This window comes from Bombyx mori, chromosome 26 (genome assembly GCF_030269925.1).
Source record: "Bombyx mori chromosome 26, ASM3026992v2".
NCBI classification, from domain to species: domain Eukaryota; kingdom Metazoa; phylum Arthropoda; class Insecta; order Lepidoptera; family Bombycidae; genus Bombyx; species Bombyx mori.
The window spans coordinates 3,807,287-3,829,631 of NC_085132.1; the positions used below are offsets into that span (position 1 = coordinate 3,807,287).

The following is a 22,345-nucleotide window of genomic DNA, read 5'->3' on the forward strand; positions in this document are numbered from 1 at the left end:
TTTTAAATCTCTCTCACAGGACGAAATAAGTGTAGACTGTCTAGACTTCACTAAGAAAATACTTCACACTGCGTGGCATCCACACGAGAGCATCATCGCGGTGGCGGCCACCAACAACTTGTTCATATTCCAAGACAAGTTCTAGCAGCCCTTTAAACGCTTAGCTCAAGCCCTGCGGATGCCCTGTAAGTCTACACTGGCCTTGAATAGCATTGCACATGTGACAATATCCACCTTTGGGCCTATTCTAGTCCACTCCGGGATAATTATTAGTGAAAACGCCTGATGCCAACGTATGTTTAAATTTTAGAAAAGCATTGTCACAATAGTATACCAGGAATCCATGCTATTCGAAAACGGATTTAACAATGTATACAAATATCGTTTCAAGCTAAGCGCTTAATTTAGCTTCTGGTATGTGATAAGTATTTTAACGAGGAATAGTGTAAACTGCGAATCGGTTTTTAAATCTCGAAAATGATTATAGCTTTGTCATTTTCAACAACGCTGTTTCCACTGTGACGTCCATTCCGCCCGCTGTATTACTTATATACATTACTGTGAACACTTGTATTGTATAAACGCAATGCCTTAGTTACAGAGGCCAGTGTCATTAATGTCGAGTTATAAAATAATTATGGTGGTTGTCGATGAAACTTTATAATTAATTGCAAATGTCTATTTATGAGAACCTTTCAAAATTTAAGCCTTTTTTAAAAATACGTTTACATTTGACATTTGAAGAATAAACCATGAACTTTGAATTATCGATAATCACAATGAAAGTGAATTTGTTTAATTTTGTTCAAACGTATTGAATCATTCAAAGTCCAATGTGATTATTTTTCTTTTAAACCTAAATCCGATAATGCTATCTAACTAATTGAATTTGCTAGAATTAATTATATAACTTGTAACGGAAAGCTAGTCCTAGTCTATTGTTTTCATAAAATGCAATTGTGATTTGAATGTTTACCTCACAACGTTTTTATCGCCAGCCACTATAATTGTCGCAGTGTAGATATATTGTGTGTGCTTATTGATATTTACAAAACCTACATGATTGTATTTATTCTTTTTTCGTAATTGCAAAACATTAACAATTGAAGATAAGAATATTGATATTCTTTTTTTAAGTTAGTTAAATAGAAAATTGTGAACAAACTTAATACCAGATTGAAAGTCTAATGATCAGGATGACTTTTCAGTTTAAAAAAATAATATAGCCTTGTAATGGTTACCTATTCCCTGCCAATTAGTATTAAACGTGTAATATTTAATATGGTACAAATAAGCAATAATGTGCTTTAAATATATATTAATGCAATATCTAACTATATAATCATCAGATGTATCGCAGTATCGCGTGCACACAATATATCGATACAATGTAGGAAGTAAGTCAATAAAAAAAAAACTTCTGATATAATTTATACGCTTTTCATACTTCATACATAAGGTTCTAAGCGAATAATTAAGTATTTATTATGAGAAACATACAATATAAGGTGACACGTTGACCTTATTTATATGAGATTAGTTAGGAATATATCAAATGGTGTCGATATTACAACTAAAAATACAGGCAGACATTTGTAATGTGTGAAACACTAAAAACATTTCTAGTGTGCAAAGAATAATGTACCTTAATAGTTTGGAATACAAATTGTTTTAATATGATGTGGAATAAGTCGATAACATTATGTTTGTTGAGATGCAGGTATCTTACTCTTTATACATCACCTAAATCTTGAAATTCACTTGAATTTTACTGGTGGTAGGACCTCTTGTGAGTCCGCGCGGGTAGGTACCACCGCACTGCCTATTTCTGCCGTGAAGCAGTAATGCGTTTCGGTTTGAAGGGTAGGGCAGCCGTTGTAACTATACTGAGATCTTTGAACTTATATCTCAAGGTGGGTGCATTTACGTTGTACATGTCTATGGGCTTCAGTAACCACTTCACACCAGGTGGGCTGTGAGCTCGGCCACCTATCTAAGCAATAATAATAAAAAAATGTATTGTTTCTTCACAAATTACAAATGTCTCAAAATGATTGAGTATGTATGTATGTATTAGCAACACTTGTTTTTAACGAACCGTACAGGAAGATCACACAAAATTGTCCATTGTAATAAAGCGAGAGTATTAAATACAAGTTAGATATAAAAATGTATAGTTTATAATAAAAAAATGTGTAGAAAATGAAATGAATTCCAGCGTAATCATGTTGATTGTTAATGTCGCGTAGTCTCAATGAAATATGTAATATAAAAAAACTGTAATCCTATCACGGTCTAGTAAATGAAGCGAAAATTGTTTTTGTAACTTTAACACATTCAAATGTTGACCTCGGAGTCGTGATGATTCAGAATTGTTTTAATACCGATTCATGTAGCTTCGTTGTCTGTCTTTCCGACTTCGGCTCAACGTACTTATAATTTTCAGATTGATTATGTTCAAGGAAATATAATGGTCTCATATCTATATACTATATTAGAACGTATCGAGTGTTGAAAGGCTATTTGTTTTAAGCGACATTACTTGCAACATTACAGGAGACCCATTTATAGTATAAAATTTGGATTTTTTTAATAACAAATCCTCTATCTGTCTATCTATATATATAAAAATGAATTGCTGTTCGTTAGTCTCGCTAAAACTCGAGAACGGCTGGGCCGATTTGGCTTAATTTTGGTCTTGAATTATTTGTGGAAATCCAGAGAAGGTTTAAAAGGTAGATAAATATGAAAAATGCTCGGAATTGATTAAAAATAACAACTTTGTTTTTCCTATGATGTGTCCCCCGTCAGACGTATTTCTTTTGTTTGTTTTCAGTTTATTTTATACAAACGTTTAGGTCTTTTATTTATCGACTGAGGCACTACGAAGTCTGCCGGGTCAGCTAGTTTAATGATAAAGATAAATGTCGCTTAATTAAATAGCCTTTCATCTCTCTGTATTATAATTAGAAATGTTCAATTTGTATGTAAAAACCGTGGGTCTACAAATCCGATGTTGTGTCGCGTTAAACAAGTCTCGTGTTTATAGAAAATACGTTGTTATTGTCTTGCAGACGAGCGAAATACTTTTATACCAGAAGTACGTAATCAAATAACCTCGATGTGATTATATTCAAAACAATAGTTTAGCGATTCGTCGTGCCTTGGGGGTGTAACGTAATAAAGTTTATTAGTTTTACTGTTATTTCTGTTCCTCTAGTGGAGGGGGCTTGGGGGGGTGTGGTATACGACCCCAACCACCGTCCAGTCTTTGATCAGCAGTAGGGAAACTGTTATTAAAAAATGAGACCGGTAGTGGGTTGGACCCATCCCAATACTGTTTGTGTACAATAAATAAATAAACCCAATTTAATGGGTTTTTTTAAAACACATTTAATCGCTGTCCAGCAATTTATATGAACGTTTTTGTATTTAATTCCTCAACGTCGACAAAATATTTGATTTGATGCTGTTTTCTCACTAGAGGCACAGAATTGCAGAGAAATTCGTGATAAATATTTTTTTAAACTGAGTATTTGTGATTGTTTATTTTTTTTTTAATCTTGTTTATTGATTTCAATGAAATTTTGGGAGTTTTAGTTCGTCTTGATGGGTTTGATCATGGTAATATCGTTTTGACTTGTAATATATTTACAGCTGTTTCTTTTATTCTTAATAAATTGAACGTTTACTGTTGCTAATTGTTGCCAAATTAATTCTGCTCGTGATCTTCGCTCGTTTATTTCCTAAATATGCCTTATTCAGTGCTAAACCTGATCACAATTGTTTAAGTTTGTTTTATAACGAACCTGTTAATGATTCAGCTTGAGCTAAATTATGGCTTAATCTTTGTGGAGCGCCATCTGTAGTAAATTGAGGGTAATTAAATTTGAAAAATTCATGTAAACGCCAACAAGGGAACTCAATTGCATTAAGTGTGAACGCCTAGATGACGAAAACCATTATACCTCCATGGTTTACAATATTACGACCACCTAATTCACGTGTTTGCTGTTAATTATTATGGTTTCATTAAAAATAATATAAAAATTAAAATGGTATAAGCGTTTTTAATTTCATTATACTGAACAGTGACTTCAATATTCACATCATCCAGGCAAAGTTTATGTCGAAGCTTTTTGCGAGAACGACACAGCGTCCTGTCTTCATCCCCGCAAAATACTTCTATATTAATTAATATACATAATTCTTCAAGAAATGGTTTCCAAGGATTGTTCTTGAGTTCTAACCATAGCCTATATGGACTTCAGAATGAATAATAAGAAGAGAGACTAACTTTATGGAACTGTTTCAAATGGGGTGGCATGCTCACGGTGGTGCACTTTAGGCATGAAATTACAAAATATGTTTTTTCCTAGAACATTGACTTAATATACTAAATATATATTAATATATGTATTTCATTACAACAGCGAGTTCACGAGTTGTATTAATTGGCATTTTGATCATTACATAGACTAGATCTTTACGTCGGCAACGAACCCTTTTGCCACTTTGTACTTAATAGGGAAATGAAAAAAAGTTTAAAAAAAATGTAATTGTGTTCCATTTAGTCTTCCGCTTTCTGAATAATAGTTTCAAGCCATTTTTTTCTTGCCACATGTTCAAACCAATCAAGTTCGCAACGGGATAGATTGGGCATAAACAACGTACTGTATGTGAATAATTAATGTGATTTTAGTTCTTTTTTTTTTAATTTGATTATCTGTACCTATCTATTTAAGGAAGCTTTGTAATGAAACAGTAATGTTATAAATAAATGTAAATATAGTATAGTAACGGAGGCCTGAACAAATTGAGTATATAAATAAATAAATAATAAATATTTTGTCACAATGTAAGTAGTTTAGGGTCAACCGAATGTTTTGCTCCAAAAATCCGCAGTGATCTACTTGCGGACGATCCTTAAATGATATAGATAAAAAAAAGTGTGTGTGTCCGCTCCGACGCACGACTGGAGTTTACTGGATATAAAAAATTAAACGAAACAATACGAGAAATAGTTCTATATTACGACAACACGATACACTACAGATTATTAACAAATTAACGAGACACAAAACAAACGACTAACAAATATATGAAAATACAATAATGAGAGAAACGCGCGATCAGTACGAGGCTTTGTGGCGGACTGCCGGCGCAGCAGCCCGGCGTCACCTGCGATAACGCATTTCGTGTGACATGCGCAATCAGGCGCATAACGCATTTCGTGTGACATGCTAGTACGATTTTGGTCCCCATAATTTTCATACCCCGGGCCTATATATGTAAATCGATTCTAAAGGAGTAAACTCCAAAAAAAAAAAATTAATTATTTTCCGCCAACGATTAACGCGGTTTGTAATGTCAAATGTGCTTTTTTATTGTTTTATTTTCGCGTTTCATGCCTTAGAAATACACTATAAAACTTAAAAAAAATAGGACCTATAAAAACTGTAAGTTTTCTTTACCACGGTAGAAGATTGTAAAGATTATTGTTTTTGTTTATTACAAAACTTTTCCCACCTAATTAATACAAATATGATTATGTTGGTGTATTTCTAACAAGGGATCGTTGTCGTTTTGTGGACTTTAAATAAAACCAGCTGTTTATCATTGAAGTTATGTCATTTTCGATATTACAAAGTATCTTTGCAAAATTCTTATGGTAGGTCATGGTAACGGACGCGTGTGCTTTTAAAAAAAAACCTACAACATGTAATCGGGCACTTCCAAGTTTTTTTTTTTTTTTTTCTGTCTTGGTTATTATTAGTCTTAATGTTTCATTTTGTTAACGATCGATTCTGTATAATAGGTTACGTGTTAAGTTTTTCTTTTTGTTCTCATGTAAAGGGGCCGGCTCAATTCCTTTGTAAATTTTTAATGAAATTATTACTGATTAGTTACCGACTATATGACATATATACATAGTTATTCTTATCGCAGCTAATGTCTTGTGTGTGACCGTTGTTTTAAATTCACGATCATTCGTTTTTTGGACATTACGGTCTTAACATGCTTGAAAGAGTCAATTTAGCGTAAATATTAAATTCGAGCTTTTGCGCTACGTTCAGCGTTTACGAACGAACTAAGAATAGTAATAAAAATGCTTGTGAAGCAACAAAAGTGAATACGGAAACGGAATTGAGTGACCCCTCGATGGATATCATTGTAAAAAAATTAATAATAATATCGTGAGCTCTGTATAATGTGCGAGCGTGAACGGAATGTGTGAGAGAAAATTAGAGTGAGAATTTTAATGTTAAGTCTAGTTTATAGTTAGGCAAAGGAATAACTGTGAGAGAACGCAGACAGAGAAATCAAGTGTTTTTTTTTTTCTTTCCTGCATCGGGGGATCAACGGAGCGTTGCTTGTTAAATGTGATAGTCGCGGTAAGGAGTTGTTGTGGGGTCGGTGACGACTTGTATGTGCTAAGTGTGAAGTACCTCGGGCGATTGTTGACAACGAAAACACGTGCTGTATGTAGGCTGTATAACGACACGCTGTTTCGTGCTGCACGGTATAGAGATGAATCGTGTTTTTAATGCGTGTACCGTCAGCATAAAAATTAATATAAGTCTATTGGTTTATAAAGTATTATAAATTGAGTAGTAGTATTATAAAAAATATAAATATGGGAGTATAAAGGTTTGTCAATTTTGTTAAATTGAAATCTAATAATTGCTACTTATTTTGTTGACGGTCGCATATGGACATAAAAAGCTGTATATGTTGCTTTTTCGTGTTCTCCTTGCTAAGATATGGGAGATGATAGCGTAGAAATATTCTTCAGATGCTTGTAAGAATTTGACTATAAAATTTTGGTCACATTATTTTTGTATCGTTCAGTTTGTTACGTACGTGCCATGCTTCGTGCAGAATGGAACAGCTGTCGGGCGAGCCCAAAAAGAGTTGTTGTTGAATCCAAAATATTTCCTATAATAAAAATTTTTATATCTGAATTCCGTGTTTTATTTGGACTTCAGTTAAAAAAGCATTATTAATCCTACAAAAAAGTGTGAAATGTTGTGAGGATGCTTGTGACCCAATCATCAGTAAACCGTTGAACAGATTTAGATGGAAATTGACACATATCCTAAATTTAGATTATTTTATTCCAGTAGATATTATTTTATTCCATTTAGATTATTCTATTACGCACGTACTGTGCTATAGATTATTTTAATCAAATTTTAGTTCCGAACTCCATTGACAGATGGCACTACGTTAACCATAAAAACGTAATCCCGATAATGTTAGAAAATAGTTAAATCATAATGTTATTTTAATTTGGCAGAATTATGATTTTAGTATTGAATATCTCATAAAATTGCGTTTGCGTAGTTTAGATTGCGCTATGATTCCATAACCCTAATTTTAGTAGAATTAAGGTTAAAGCTTCTTTGTTCTAAAGAAATTAAAGGTTGGTTATTGTGATTAATGTGATATTAATGTAAAATTCTTAGATATGACCGGCCTTTTGCTTCGTTTTGAAATTTTAAGTAAAGTTGGTGATTGTACAATCACGGACAAGCATAGTATAGGACAAAAAAGCAGAGCAGAGGACACTGGTAAGTCTCTCCCGGTGAAGATCATGGGGTTTAGTTTTACAAAAACAAAACAATTCATCAAAGACATTTTATTATTTACAAACATGTGGTGAATGAGTACATCTTGGTCGTGTTCAAGCGCCTGGATTACCTTGTTTCGTCCTGTGAAACAAAATATTATTCAATTTACACGCAGTAATACGAAAAAATATTTAAAATGTATCTGGTATTATCTATATATATTTTATACGTATTTAAGTAGGGATGACTTTTTGGCGGGAATGCGAGGAGTGAGGTTGTGTGATTTGTTTTATTTTGTCTATTTAGTGTTTCTTCAGGTTTAAATGTGTAATAACGGTGATTTATTAACTGTTTAATATCTGTGAAAGTGCACAAATGTGGGAAAAAGAAACAAAGCCGCTGGACGTAACTTCTCGGGATCCTCCAAAAAGTCCACTGAAAAAATATCAGTAAATGACCACCATTTTACTGAGATTATATTTCATCCTATATCATCTTATCTCATTTAATTTAATTTCATCCTAGTTGATTAATGCCTCAAATTAATCATTTTTGTTTCATTTCATTTCACTCCATATTATAAATTTTCATAAAAATACGAATATAAATTAAAATAAGACGTGACCTAAAGATCTTAGTTACCAGGTCATAAAATATTAAAAAAATATTTAAGTAGTATGTTACAGTATGTATTTTTATCAGTCTTTGGTAGCCAATAACACGGAATCTTTATTGGTCTCTGGTAACCAATAGAATCCTATTTTTTGGGAATTGGGAGTTATTCCCAGTTATTATAATTATTTTATCGAGTTTCAAAGCGAGCGCAACGGTGGCAAATAAATTATGGACGAACGTTGTTAATGCTGTAGTAGAGGTCTAAGAAAGATGACCCTCAGTATGAACTGTAGATTAAATATATTAAAGCCAGTTCGTAAAAAAAAAAGTTTAAAAAGTAACGAAATACGCTTTTTCAGAAAATCCAACTAAAAAATAGAAAATAAATTTGAATTAAAAATAGCGTAAGAAAAAAATAATTTATTGTAAAAGAGCGTGGGGTGCTTTTCAGGATATTATCAAAATAACCCTTCTATTCTTAACTGTTCATAAAATATTTATAACTACTGATACCATGCACCCCACGCTTTTTTTACAATAAAATCATTTTTTCTTACACTTTTTAATTCAAATTTATTAAAATTTATTTTCTATTTTTTAGTTGGATTTTCTGTAAAAGCGTATTTCGTTACTTTTTTAAACTATTGTTTATTTTTCATTTTTTAGTTGAATTTCAATTTTTTCATATATTAACTTAATATTGTATAGTCATCACTCCTTAATAAGAATACCAAATTTCGAGTTAATCCGACGTTTTAAAGGGGTCAAAATCATATTCAAAGATTCCCTTACAAACATACATACCTACGTCTGAAGCTAATAAAAGCGTATTAAAATAACCTTGAAACAATCAAGCCTTATTATTAAAAATGAACACGAATTCATTATCGGCTATAAAACCCGCAAAGTGTATGCACAATAACTTTACCGATGGCATACTGTGAACACGGCTTGTCTATTCGTGTCGCGAAGTCATTGCGTTACCCAAACTAATATTCGTATCCTCAACTTTCAATAGTTCAAAGGCTTTGCCAACATATTTTGAGGTTAGTTTTTCACGGCACTTTTCGTCTGGTTACATTTTATGAATCCCACACGACTGTTCATTGTGTTTAGTGCGAGTTTTTTAACGTTCTCGATAGCGTAAAAGTTAACTCATATTTGTATGGAGTTGGAACAGCGACCCTAGCGGCAAACGTGGGCAAACGTTCCAACTCCATACAAATTTGAGTTAACTTTTACGCAATCGAGAACATTAGAAAACTCGCACTAAGCACACAGTTCACATAACGCAACAATACCTATTATTGAGCAAATCCTGTATCTCATCGAACGTTTTCCCTTTCGTCTCCGGCAGTAGGGCGACAGAGAATATGAACCCAATCCCACAGCACACAGCTAGGATCCAGAAAGCGGTGTAGATGCCGTAGGAGGCGGCCACGTCGCGGAAAAATCTGCCAAATGGTTTCGCTAGTTTAATTTTTCTTTTTTCTTTTTTTAACTGGTCCCGTGATAAGTTCGTAAAGAACTTGTGTTACAGGTACCAGATAACGGAAATAAATGTAAGATTTTTATTATACACGTACATATTATTATAATTATTATATACATCCATAGCCCTGGAAAAGACATTTGATATTTAATTTTATCATACAAATATCTTCCCTTGGCGGGATTCGAACCCGTGACCCCTTTGTGTAGTGACCATGTCACTTACCACTACACCAGACGGCCATTAATTGTTTCAGTACTGGTGGTAGGAAGTGTTTTAAGCCCGCACGAGTAGGTACCACCATCCTGCCGTGAAGCAGTAGTGCGTTTCGGTTTGAAGGGTGAGGCAGCCGTTGTACTGTAAAAACTGAGATCTTAGAACTCATGTCTCGAGGTGGGTGGCGGCATTTACGTTATTGATGTCGGTAGGCTCCGGTAACCACTAAAAACATGGACGGCCGTGAGCTCGAACTAAGTAATAAAAATAATGCAATAAAGCCATCATAATAGTTAATCACACACCGACAAAAAAAAAAAGTGTGTGTGTCCGCTCCGACGCACGACTGGAGTTTACTGGATATAAAAAATTAAACGAAACAATACGAGAAATAGTTCTATATTACGACAACACGATACACTACAGATTATTAACAAATTAACGAGACACAAAACAAACGACTAACAAATATATGAAAATACAATAATGAGAGAAACGCGCGATCAGTACGAGGCTTTGTGGCGGACTGCCGGCGCAGCAGCCCGGCGTCACCTGCGATAACGCGGCCGCGCGTTGGCTCCTGATTGGCGCGCGCACGCATCACGCAATCAGGAGCCAATCAGGCGCATAACGCATTTCGTGTGACATGCTAGTACGATTTTGGTCCCCATAATTTTCATACCCCGGGCCTATATATGTAAATCGATTCTAAAGGAGTAAACTCCAAAAACAATATAATTCGCACTTCTTGTAAGGAATGCTAATTAGATTAAATGTTAAGCAATTTAATTCGAAGCCATCGAGGCCTGAAACTTCAATGTCTTACGGTGAAAGCGGTATTATTTAGTAATGTTTATAAATCACTTAATACTAGTTGTGCCGTGAGCTCCTTCGCCGATCTACAAATAAATAAATAAAAACTACCCACCCGGTCACTATTTTTGGGAAATATTAATGACTAGCTGATCTTTAGTTAGCTGGCTTTATGAAAATGTTATATTGCTTTACTTAGCATCTTCAAAGATGAATATTTGAAGTGTGAAAAAAAGTTATTAAGTTATTGCGTTTTGTTCGCTTTACATTGAAAACAATGCAATTAGTAAAAAAAGAAACAACAAAACATATAGTGAGATTTTTTTTAAATATTCACTTGTGTGGCCAGTTATCGTCGAATTAAATATAAATATAGTATTAAAGAATTAATTAAATTAAATATTAATTAAAGAAGCCTCTAAAAGTAACATTTTTTTTAAGCCTGGGGAATGCATTTACGTATACCAGGTCGAGGGGGGCAGTATTAGTGATTAATAATTAGTATAATAATTATTAGTATTATTATTAGTAGTAGTACAACGAACCTGGTCCATATGAATCCAGCGAGCCAGCACATGAACGAGCATATCCCGCTGGCGAGGCACTTGGTTTTCAATGGGAACATTTCGGCCACTAAGATCCACGGCACCGGACCAACGCCTAAAACATATTCTTAGATGCACAATTGTGTTATGGTTTAGTAGAATTGCATTGAAGGACAGCTAGATGGTCAGTTCTGGCAAGATAAGTACTTGGTGGTAGTCTGTACCATGCGGTCCATGCCACCCATGATCGAACACAGTGGAAGAACGTCACATGTGGTCGCGATTCTCAGCAGTGAGGAGACGATATAGAAGAGAAGCATTGAAGAAATAAGTTACACTTCGTTCTGATTACTCAATGTAACCATTTCGGCAAAGCGGCACGACACGAGAACCCTCTCATTGTGGCCGCCGGTAACTACATTGCTGATTCTGCGAACCGAATGTTAAGCAGTCGACGTCGCCCAAAACACGTTATCTCGGATCCTGCCGATCCACTAACGGTGCTTTTAGGTACCTCAAGCACCGGTCATCGTTCTCGTCGAACCCGTCGCTTGCGGCGAAGGGCTCGGTGAGTAAATTAACCCACAGACCAAGCACATTGAGCTTCTCGCCGGATCTTCTCAGTGGGTCGCATTTCCAATTCGATGGTAGATTCTGCGAAGCACTGCTTTTGCTAGGGTTCGTGTTAGCAACGTCGTCAGGTTTGAGCACCGTGAGCTCACTTACTACTAGCCCGTTGACGCTGATATGGTCCCCTAGACCATCAGCTTAGGTAGGAAAAAAAACTCAATATTAATTAACAAGCAACGTTTAGATTGTGTGTTAAATTGTTGTGTTCCTGAACGTGAGTTGGAATTAATGTTCAGTGTGCTTAGTGCAAGTTTTTTAACGTTTTCGATAGCGTAAAAGTTAACGCCAATTTGTATGGAGTTGGAATGTTTTCCTACGTCTGCCGCTAGGGGCGCTGTTCCAACTCTATCCAAAATGTTAAAAAACTCGCACTAAGCAAACAGATAGGCAATACCGTCTTTACCATAAGGGCACACGGGGCCCGTGCCCAGGGCCCCCATTCTCAGGGGGCCCCGAAGGACCGACAATTTGGTTACCAATCGTAGTCGAGAGCGGTCATATTCGCAGCTTAAGAGAATAAAAAATGAATTGCGAACAACAATGTTACAAGAAAGGCTGAGTAATTTGACAATGATGGACATAGAAAGTGATGTCCTTCAAAAAATTGACTTTAAAGATATAATGGAATATTTTGCTCAACAGAAATCCCGAAAGAAACCATTATCGTAATCGTAACCAAAAAACCAGCAGCATTCTAATACAATTAATATTATTATATCATACTGTATTTGATTACCTATAATAAATGGTCATAGCCAGTAAAAAAATGTTATTATAATTACCTTTTTTTACTTTCCAAAAGGGCCTCAAATTCTTTTGTGCCTAAGGGCCCCAGCCTAGTTTAAGACGTCCCTGCAGATAGGTACTTTACGGCGGTGAGTGTGACAAGTTCACATTTTCAGAGTTAATTAATGAAGAAGCGAGATTGTTGAGCGATTAAAAAAAAACATACATTTATTAACAACGTCTTTTCTTATATTTTACTAAAGTACCTACGTACTTAGCTCGCGTCTGTGAGTTGCTCGTGTCACTAATCCGTACACAACTAATCGATCTGTCGATTTATCGGTGCGTAGCATTACGAGCCAATAAAGAAATAAAAAGCCTTTGTCAATAAAAAAGTGTCTTATAAAAACAAAATTAAATCAATGTGATCTATGGGATTAATTAACTAACAATTGTGTTTGTTGTTTAATATTAGGTAGTATTTCCACTTGCAAGAACCACCCCTCGGGTAAAGGCCTCTTCTAAGGATAGCCAAACTTCTCTAGATTGGGCAATCGTAACCCAGTTTGTAGTTGCCACTTTCTTTATATCTTTTTCCCATCTAGTATATGTTTTCCTTTCTTTCTTTTTCGTAGTGGGCACTTACATAATATAATTTTTTGTAACGTTTTAACGAGCCAGAGTATTAATCATCAATTGTTTACTTACCTAAAGTGAACAATATCATATAAACAATTAGACACAGCAGCGGAAGGAAGGTCACGGATGTGACGTCATATTTATAGTAATTGTCCAGAAGGGCGTAAACGCCGATTAAGGTCTGAAAATGAAAAAGAAACCAAAAAATAATTCTTCGGTATTTCTTTTTTTTTTCGACATCCGATAAATACTTCTTTGTTATTTTCTTTCCGATATCGGATTATCGATTCGGAGTAATTTGTTAGATAATAAAATGAAATTCGAATAAATACTTCTTCGTTATTTTCTTTTCGATATACGATTATTGATTTAGAGTCATTCGTTCGATAATTTAAATGAAATAAAGCTTTATTGGTCTAAAGTCAGTTACATTAGTAAGTTAGTAAGCGTTGTTACTAAGTAGGTACTAAATATGTCTCGTATTCGGATCGTTATTTCGAAACACATTATTCTCATTCTCTATCTACACTCTATGATATCTTCCACTGAAGTCATGCAACGTCCGGTTAGAAAGTTAACTCCTATAGAATTTCAAATCATAAAACTAGCTTTCAGACAACCGCTTCAAGTCCTTACCAGAAATATAGTAAGTCCAAGCGAAGTAGTCCACATGAGAAGTTTCCGACCCAGCCGATCCACGACCATCGGAGTCACACAGCTCGTCGCCACCTAACGAGTTCCAATACATTCTTCATAACCACATAAATATACAGTTTCTCGCCGGATCTCCTCAGTGGGTCGCGTTTCCGATCCGGTGGTAGATTCTGCGAAGCACTGTTCTTGCTAGGGCCAGTCTTAGCACCACTCCGGTTTGATTCCGTGAATTCACCTAGACGTTAGGGTGAAGCCGAAATAGCCTCTCAAGCCTCTCAAAGCATAGGTAGGAAAAATAATAATATACAGGGTGCGTTTTGTCCAAAAAGGATTTCAATTGTCACTTCCTACAAGCTAATTAGAGACTACTTACACACCTGAACGACTCCCATGATGATAGTTCCGTCGGACGGAGAGATCTTAGTGCCGACCTTCGCCAGTAGCTCCTCCATGTAGAATAACAGCACGTCGATCCCGGATAACTGCAGCAACATCGCCAGGAACACGCATATACCTTAAACCAGACGAATCTAATTACAAAGATGTAATGAGTCGATACTGAAAACGAGGGAGACATTTCAAGTATTGTTACGCCGTTAAGAGTAACGCCATCTATAGTCGAAGAGCAGAAATGAAATAACTAGTAAAATCGGGAACGCTCGATACGTACGACACCATCTATTGTCAAATTGCGGAAACATCAGGAATGTTCTCGATAATTCTTGGGATACCGTATCGACTGTAAAAGCGTTCTAGAGACGACACGAAGGTAGTTAGTAATCGGATCTACTCAAAGTGAAACAGCGAACGGATCATCTGAAGCGAAGCGGAAGAAGTGAATTACGAATCGTAAAGTCGTTCTGTAAGTGTTATATATATAGAGTTTAATTTGTACTTCGGTGGAAGTTTTATTTATTCCGAACCTCAGCGCGTAACAATATTAAGGCTCATAGAACACAATATATTTCACGACATTTTCAAGATAAGTTTACATTTATACAAGATCCGAATAATAACATTCGGACCGTCAGTCTACCGAGCAATATCATCCGCTCGGTGGAAGATCTTCCCTTTGTCTTTTACCTCCAAATACACATTGTGAAATCTCACCCAATGCTTTAACGCTTCCTCTGCTGGCCCACAAGTCGCTAATTTTGGGTTCCTCCTCGTATTCTCTGGCTATCATCGCCTGTAAGCTATCCAATTCAGGTTGCACTTCATCTTTGGTCTTTCCTCGAAGCTGTTGCAGCACTGAGGATGCCTCTTCAAGACGACCTGGAGAGATAAGCGTGTACGAGGATCTTTATTTTTAGGAAAGAAAATGAATGCACCGTTGCCATTATAATCTTGAGAATTCGGATAAAACCAAAAGTTTTACTGATGGTAGGACGTCTTTTAAGACCGCACGGGTAGGTACCACCGCTCTGCCTATTTTTACCGGGAAGCAGTAATGCGTTTCAGTTTGAAGGATGAAGCAGACGTTGTACTGTATAAACTGAGACCTCAGAACTCATATCTCGTGGTAGGTGGTGGCATTTACGTTGTAGATGTCTATGGGCTCCGGTAACCACTTAACAGGTGAGCCGTGGGATCGTCCATCCACCTAAGCAATAAAAAAAGATTTTAATTAGAAAGCACACACAAAAACTAAATACGTCAATAGCTGTGACTAAAGTAATAAAATTAAACAATATTTATTTCTAAAACAGTGACTAACCTTTGAACACCAAAAAGAACGGTGTTTCTGGTAAATACCAAGAAAACGGTAGATATAACAGGGATATAATTCCACCACAGGCTGTGAGGCCCCAATAGCTGGTGAAAGGACCGATGGCGTAGGCCAACAAAAAGCCGATATTGATGAACAACAAGAAAAACGCGCTCAGAGCTCCCCGGATTTTGTCCTGGAAAACGCAGAGCTTTTTGTTAAGCGCCCTCGCAAACAGCTTGCTACCTGTCATTCAAGATTTGATTAATAGGTGGCCTTGGCAGTTACTGACTGATAAATAACATTGGTTCATATACAAATATCCGCTGCACATTTTTTTTCGTTGCTTTTTCGTGAACGTGACTTCACTAGTTCTCACGAGTAGACTATCTTTATTCTTGTAAACATGATTCTTTAGTCAAAGCCTTTGCTTCAAATATATCTTTTGGTTTCATGAAACAACCAAGATGTTCGCTGGAAACGGGGTAATAGTCACTGAGTTTTGGGTCAATGAACCGCTATTGCCCACCAGAGTTTACTGGTGGTAGAACTTATATTAAGTCCACACGGGTCTATCTCTCTACTCACCTCGGCAATTTCTCCTATGGTGGTAGAACTTATATTAAGTCCACACGGGTCTATCTCTCTACTCACCTCGGCAATTTCTCCTATGGTGGTAGAACTTATATTAAGTCCATACGGGTCTATCTCTCTACTCACCTCGGCAATTTCTCCTATGGTGGTAGAACTTATATTAAGTCCACACGGGTCTATCTCTCTACTCACCTCGGCAATTTCTCCTATGGTGGTAGAACTTATATTAAGTCCACACGGGTCTACCTCTCTACTCACCTCGGCAATTTCTCCTATGTAAATAGGTACTGTCGCAAATTGCATGGCAGTAGCACAGCCCCAGGCCAACCTCGCGACGTACAACGTTGGCAAGTTAGTTGTGACTCCGGCGAGCAACCAGCCCAGTAGTAGGGGCACGTTCGATCCCATAATCAGCCATCTCCGGCCAACGTGCTTTGACAATGGCACTGTGATGAATGGGCCTGTAATTCGAAGGTAGGGTTTCGATGTGAAAACGTCTTTAGGACTGCTAATATTTAAATCAAATCAAAAAATTTTTATTCAACATAAATGAAAGTACATACTTGTTGAACGTCAACAAGAAGTACCGCCAATTCACAAAAAACTAACCTCCGTCCTGAGAAGAACTGGCAAGAAACTCAGCAGGGATGTCTTTTTTTTTAAATATTAGATTAAAAAAATTTAAACATTAGTTTTTTTTTAAATATTCATTTTACAATGAGTATTATAACGTAACAAGTATTGCAATAATGCAATCTTCTAGATAATGATTGACTTTATAGTAAGCCTTATTGCACATATGTTCTTTAACAGTTTTCTTAAACCTATGTATATTCTGTAGATTCTAAACATCTTGTGGGATTTTGTTGCACAGGCGCACAGACAAACACCCGAATTGATTGGTATTTGATGAAACGAAAAAGCGACTCTAAAACAGATAAGATAAGGTTGCGGAAGAATGAGATAGAAAGCTTCTGAAAGTCTTACTTCAACCGCTTGTGAATTGCAAACATTTCTTTTTTTTTACGTACGTAAATGTTTGTATGAACTTTATGCAGGGCTTTTTTCTTTCTTTAAGACACGCAGTGAATGCTAGCTTAGGATACTTACGCATTTATTCAATAAAAGTGCGAATACGAATTATGTAGGTAATTACATGAAACACAGACGTAGCTCGCAAGTTTTCGGACTTAAAAAAACATTCTACGTTTTTAAAATATCAAGTAATAACACATTGTTTTTTTTTGTCACCATAAACAGAATATCTGTATAATTCGTAAATCATTGTGTGTTTTATAGAGCAAATAGTAAAAACATTTCTAATAACATATACGATTTAAACTACGTGTATTGTATTATTCTGAACTGATATAAATCTTAGAGCCTTCAACTGTTTGTTTATATACGATGTCCTTCCTGTTTATTTTACATAATCTGCATATTCTAGCGTAGATCGAGTAATATTGCTGCACGATTTCACGCAATATAAAATTTATCACCTTCTATTAGATCAGGTTTAAATGTCACAGTAAATTCCAAGTAGGTACATAATTTACCCAATACATTTATAAAACCTAACCTATGACTTTGCATTTGTTTCTTCGTGCACTCACACGTCATCTACGATAGGTATTGAGTTTTTAAGGTATAAACAGTAAGTAGTATTTGAGAGCTCAGAAACTGTAGATTAGTTTATAGATAAATATATCTCAATCTCATTAAGATACTTATTATTATACCTATATTATATTTATTATACCTATATCTAAAAGCGCGGGGAAATGAGACGCCAGAAGTTTCAGAAGAAAATGGCGACCTATATATAAAAAGCGCCAGAAGTTACAGAAGAAAATGGTGCATTCTTGCGATAGTCTCGCGTAAACTTAACTGATTTTCGCTTACTAATAAGCGATTTCTGCCGTGAAGCAGTAATGCGTTTCGTTTTGAAGGGCGGGGCAGCCGTTGTAACTATACTTGAGACCTTAGAACTTATATCTCAAGATGTGTGGCGCATTTACGTTGTGGATGTCTATAGGCTCCAGTAACCACATAACATCAGGTGGGCTGTGAGCTCGTCCACCCATCTAAGCAATAAAAAAAAGAAGATTATAAACACTAATTTCTCACCGATCAATCCGCCGAGAACGAGCAGAGAGCCGATCCAGGATTCTTGCTGTAGCGTAGGCTGTTCTGGCAGTGGGGAGTTGGGTCCTCGCAACTGTGGCAACACTGGTGATGTCCATCCCATTGACATGCCGGTACAGAGGCTGCCGTAGCTCGCTGGAGAGCCAAAGGTAGATACTTAGTATTATTCGTAACATGTGAGGTCTTTTGGGTGTTAACGACAAACGGAAGATCTTCTACCGAGCGCAGGACCGGATTTAGAGGTCTGAAGGCCTCAGGGCAACAGAGGAGCGGAGGCTCCCTGGCCCCAAATTATTTTCCAAATAAAATTAACAATTTTTTTCAGTCGAGTTTTCCAGTAAACAGTTAATTGTGGAACCATGTATTCTCTTAATAGTTAACAAACATACATAAATATAATCGGAGACAAGAATTTTCTGAAATTAAATTTTAGTGTTACGGTAACGTTAAACAAAACAGCGAAAAAAAGAATATCGAAAAAGAAGGAAAATATGTTTAGGTACTACTAGGGCTTACTTGTTGGAATTTGAAAGATATTTTTCCAAAGTCTCTATTGTGGGTGCCCTCCGTTTGTGGAGGCCCCGGGGCTTTTGTCCCGATTATCCTCCCCAAAATTCGGCCCTGACCGAGCGGGTGTAATATTTCAATAGACCGACGGTCTGAATGTTGATGTTCAGATTTTTTTTTCAACGGTGGTAGCCTAGTGGGCTATTCCTGCTATGCCTTGACTAACCTCTGAGCTTGTGCTAAGCACACAGGTGTCCAATTTTACAAGATTGCCCGAGTATGCTCCATCAAAAGACGCAGCAAAAATAGATATACATAGTATAATTAAATCAAAAATACAGATTTTATCCACATAAATAATCTTTTAACAAAAAAAAAAATTAGGGTTAAGGTTAATTTAGCTACCGAGCACAGATTTTTATGTTATGATCTTTATGTTATGTTATAATTATGTTATGTTATGATTATGTTATGTTGATTTTTATGTTATGGGTTTGATCATATCAATGCAACGTAAGGTATTGAACTGATTTTGTTATTTTTCTTTGTTAGGACAGCTTATATGAACGCGCAATAATACTACGGTAATAAAATCATTAAGTGAACTTCGAAATTTTAATTATTTAAATTTGGACGTATGTTTAATTGGATATTAAACTCTTACCCAAAGAAGCCACTAAATACTGCCTCCATTGCAATCTGAATTGTTTGAGGAAAACATCGAAGAACTTCATTTTAAATTAACGAATAAATTTACTAAAAAAATCATTAAATTATTTTAAAGACAATTAAATTGTACTTTGAAATGAAAATTATTAATATGTTTTGTACACATTAATGAAAAACTTTGTTTTATTTATTCATTTAGCTACTTTATTCGACGTGTGTGTACGTCTGTACCCATTCCGTATACAATAATGAACGATGCTTAGTTCTGTGGCGATACAATCCAGTGATCACATTGTTTTTCTTATGGCAAGAAGTTAATTGAAACTTTATGTTTCACTTAAGGTTAATGTTAGTCAAACGTTCGGATTTAAAATGAAGAAATCCTTGACTATTTAAAGAATCCATTAAACTTTTTGTAGCAATCACTTTCTGTACCTCATTACGACTATTTATTGACTATAGTCCTAATAACTTTCAGTTTTTTTCTTGAATATTCGCGAGCCGTAGACACAATTAATTCGTATTAACTAGTACATTATATTATTTCCGCTATTTAGAGTACTTCGTAACCACGGACAACGTAGGCATTAACTCTACAATGATAATAAAACAATTAAATTAGTTTTAAATTATTTTTAGTAAATTCATTGCATTTTTACAATAATATCTCAATGGTTAAACTCGTTAAAGATAGTATGCTTCTTGTTGATATTAATTTTTTTGTTGTATACACTGACAAACGATGTCACGGCCCGCCTAAACTAATAAATTTAACAACGTAAGTAGCAAAGTCAACAATGTAAAGGACGCACCCACCTCGAAGTATGAGCTTTTAATTTCAGTTCTACGGTACAACGGCTGCCCCACTCTTCAAGCTGGAACGCTCCGCTTCGTGACGGAGTAGGCAGGGTGATGTTAACTAGCTGTGCCGACTCAGAAGACTACCTACCAGTAACCTGGTAAATTACGACCCGGTGAAAATAGCTGGGTCACGTTCGATGCAGATCTACTACTCGTGTATGAAGAAGGCGTTGCTTCATCGGCGACTTCAGACCGTAGCTACCACCATGGGACAGTGGTTCCAGAAGTGGCGCATCGACATCAACCCCACGAAAAGCACAGCGGTGCTGTTCAAAAGGGGTCGCCCTCCGAACACCACGCTGAGCATCCCTCTCCCGACTAGGCGCGTCAACACCTCCGCCTCCGCTATTCGCCCAATCACGATGTACGACCAACCCATACCGTGGGCCCCGAAGGTCAAATATTTAGGCGTCACCCTCGACAGAAGGATGACATTCCGCCCCCATATAAAGACGGTACGCGACCGTGCCGCTTTCATACTAGGACGTGTCTACCCGATGATATGCAGGCGAAGTAAAATGTCCCTTAGAAATAAGGTCTACAAAACTTGCATACGCCCCGTCATGACCTATGCAAGTGTAGTGTTCGCTCACGCGGCCCGCACTCACCTAAAATCATTTCAAATTATTCAATCCCGTTTTTGCAGGATAGCCGTCGGAGCCCCGTGGTTCGTCAGGAACGTCGACCTCCATGACGACCTGGATTTAGAGTCCGTCAGTAAGCATTTGCAGTCGGCGTCGATGCGCCACTTCGATAAAGCGGCACGACACGAGAACCCTCTCATCGTGGCCGCCGGTAACTACATTCCCGATCCTGCGGACAGAATGGAAAGCAGTAGACGTCGCCCAAAACACGTCATCTCGGATCCTCCCGATCCACTAACGGTGCTTTTAGGTACTCCAAGCACCGGTCACCGTTCTCATCGAACCCGTCGCTTGCGACGAAGGGCTCGACGAGTAAATTAACTCTCAGACACAGCCCACCGAGTTTCTCGCCGGATCTTCTCAGTGGGTCGCATTTCCGATCCGGTGGTAGATTCTGCGAAGCACGGCTCTTGCTATGGTTCGTGTTAGCAACGTCGTCAGGTTTGAGCCCCGTGAGCTCACCTACTAGTTAAGGTTACTCTGGAATAGCCTCTCAAGGCTACCAGCTTAGGTAAGAAAAAGAAAAAAAAGCAGGTGGCAACCGGCCGCACTGGAGATGGATTGTGGAGGCCTATGTCCAGCAGTGGACAGTAGACAGGCTGAGATGATGATGATGATGTTTTTATTAATGAATCTTCCTTTTGAAGATTTAGATTTACGTACACTGAGAAAAAAAAGCTTGTGTTTCATAATCATTGCTGTTGCAATCACCGTATTTAGTTATAATAATTTAAGGACATTTTTTACAAAACGTCCTTCACAAGTACAAAGCAAGCGCGTTGTCCTTAGTCACTTGCGAACTATTAAAAACGCACTTAAATTGCATTATTAGACTTTAATTGCTTTTAAATATACAATTTATCAATCAACGAAACCAATGGAGCCTGTCCGCTTCAATACAGACAACAATCTCTTTATGAACTCTTTATTTCTTGAGGGATAAAGTTTAAATTTGAGTGGTGGATTTTTTTAAATATATCTTATTGTGATTCACTCTTTAGTTTATCGGTTTAAGAGTGAATTTTGATTGTAAATACGCTTAGAAGTCAGGAGAGAGAGATCAAGGATGTGAGCGAGGTAATAGTAAGTTGTATCTATCTAATTTTATAGTAATGTTTCGGTTTTTTTTTTCCTACCTAAGCTGAGAGCCTTGAGAGGTTATATCAGCGTCGCCTTAACTAGTAGGTGAGCTCACGGGGCTCAAACCTGATGATGTTGCTAACACGAACCCTAGCAAGAGCCGTGCTTCGCAGAATCTACCACCGGATCGGAATCGCGACCCACTGAGAAGATCCGGCGAGAGACTCAGTGGG

The 22,345-nt window shown here is 36.7% G+C and overlaps 2 protein-coding genes across 6 annotated transcripts in view; one reads left to right on the forward strand and one right to left on the reverse strand.

The window, feature by feature from the left end:
- LOC101740520 (protein phosphatase PP2A 55 kDa regulatory subunit) overlaps positions 1–6,965 on the forward strand; it is a 46,047-nt gene extending 39,082 nt beyond the window's left edge. For all 3 annotated transcript variants that reach the window (XM_021352466.3, XM_004932996.5, XM_004932997.4), the window contains one exon: positions 20–6,965. In XM_021352466.3, the coding sequence (XP_021208141.1) occupies positions 20–145 (126 nt within the window). In that variant the 3' untranslated portion in view covers positions 146–6,965. The remainder of the gene's footprint in view (positions 1–19) is intronic.
- Positions 6,966–7,627: 662 nt separating this feature from the next.
- LOC101738280 (facilitated trehalose transporter Tret1) overlaps positions 7,628–22,345 on the reverse strand; it is a 39,652-nt gene continuing 24,934 nt past the window's right edge. The window contains exons 1-12 of one of the 3 annotated variants that reach the window (XM_062676301.1): positions 19,705–19,781; positions 19,523–19,614; positions 18,334–18,486; positions 16,465–16,667; positions 15,622–15,808; positions 15,015–15,179; positions 14,282–14,418; positions 13,887–13,979; positions 13,320–13,431; positions 11,256–11,370; positions 9,491–9,643; positions 7,628–7,715 (exon numbers count right to left, since the gene is read on the reverse strand). In XM_062676301.1, coding sequence (XP_062532285.1) covers positions 7,688–7,715; positions 9,491–9,643; positions 11,256–11,370; positions 13,320–13,431; positions 13,887–13,979; positions 14,282–14,418; positions 15,015–15,179; positions 15,622–15,808; positions 16,465–16,667; positions 18,334–18,486; positions 19,523–19,592 — 1,416 coding nt within the window. In that variant the 5' untranslated portion in view covers positions 19,593–19,614; positions 19,705–19,781 and the 3' untranslated portion in view covers positions 7,628–7,687. Of the gene's footprint in view, positions 7,716–9,490; positions 9,644–11,255; positions 11,371–13,319; positions 13,432–13,886; positions 13,980–14,281; positions 14,419–15,014; positions 15,180–15,621; positions 15,809–16,464; positions 16,668–18,333; positions 18,487–19,522; positions 19,782–22,345 lie in introns of those variants that run through there. The other 2 variants (XM_021352480.3, XM_062676302.1) reach the window with 2 other exon arrangements.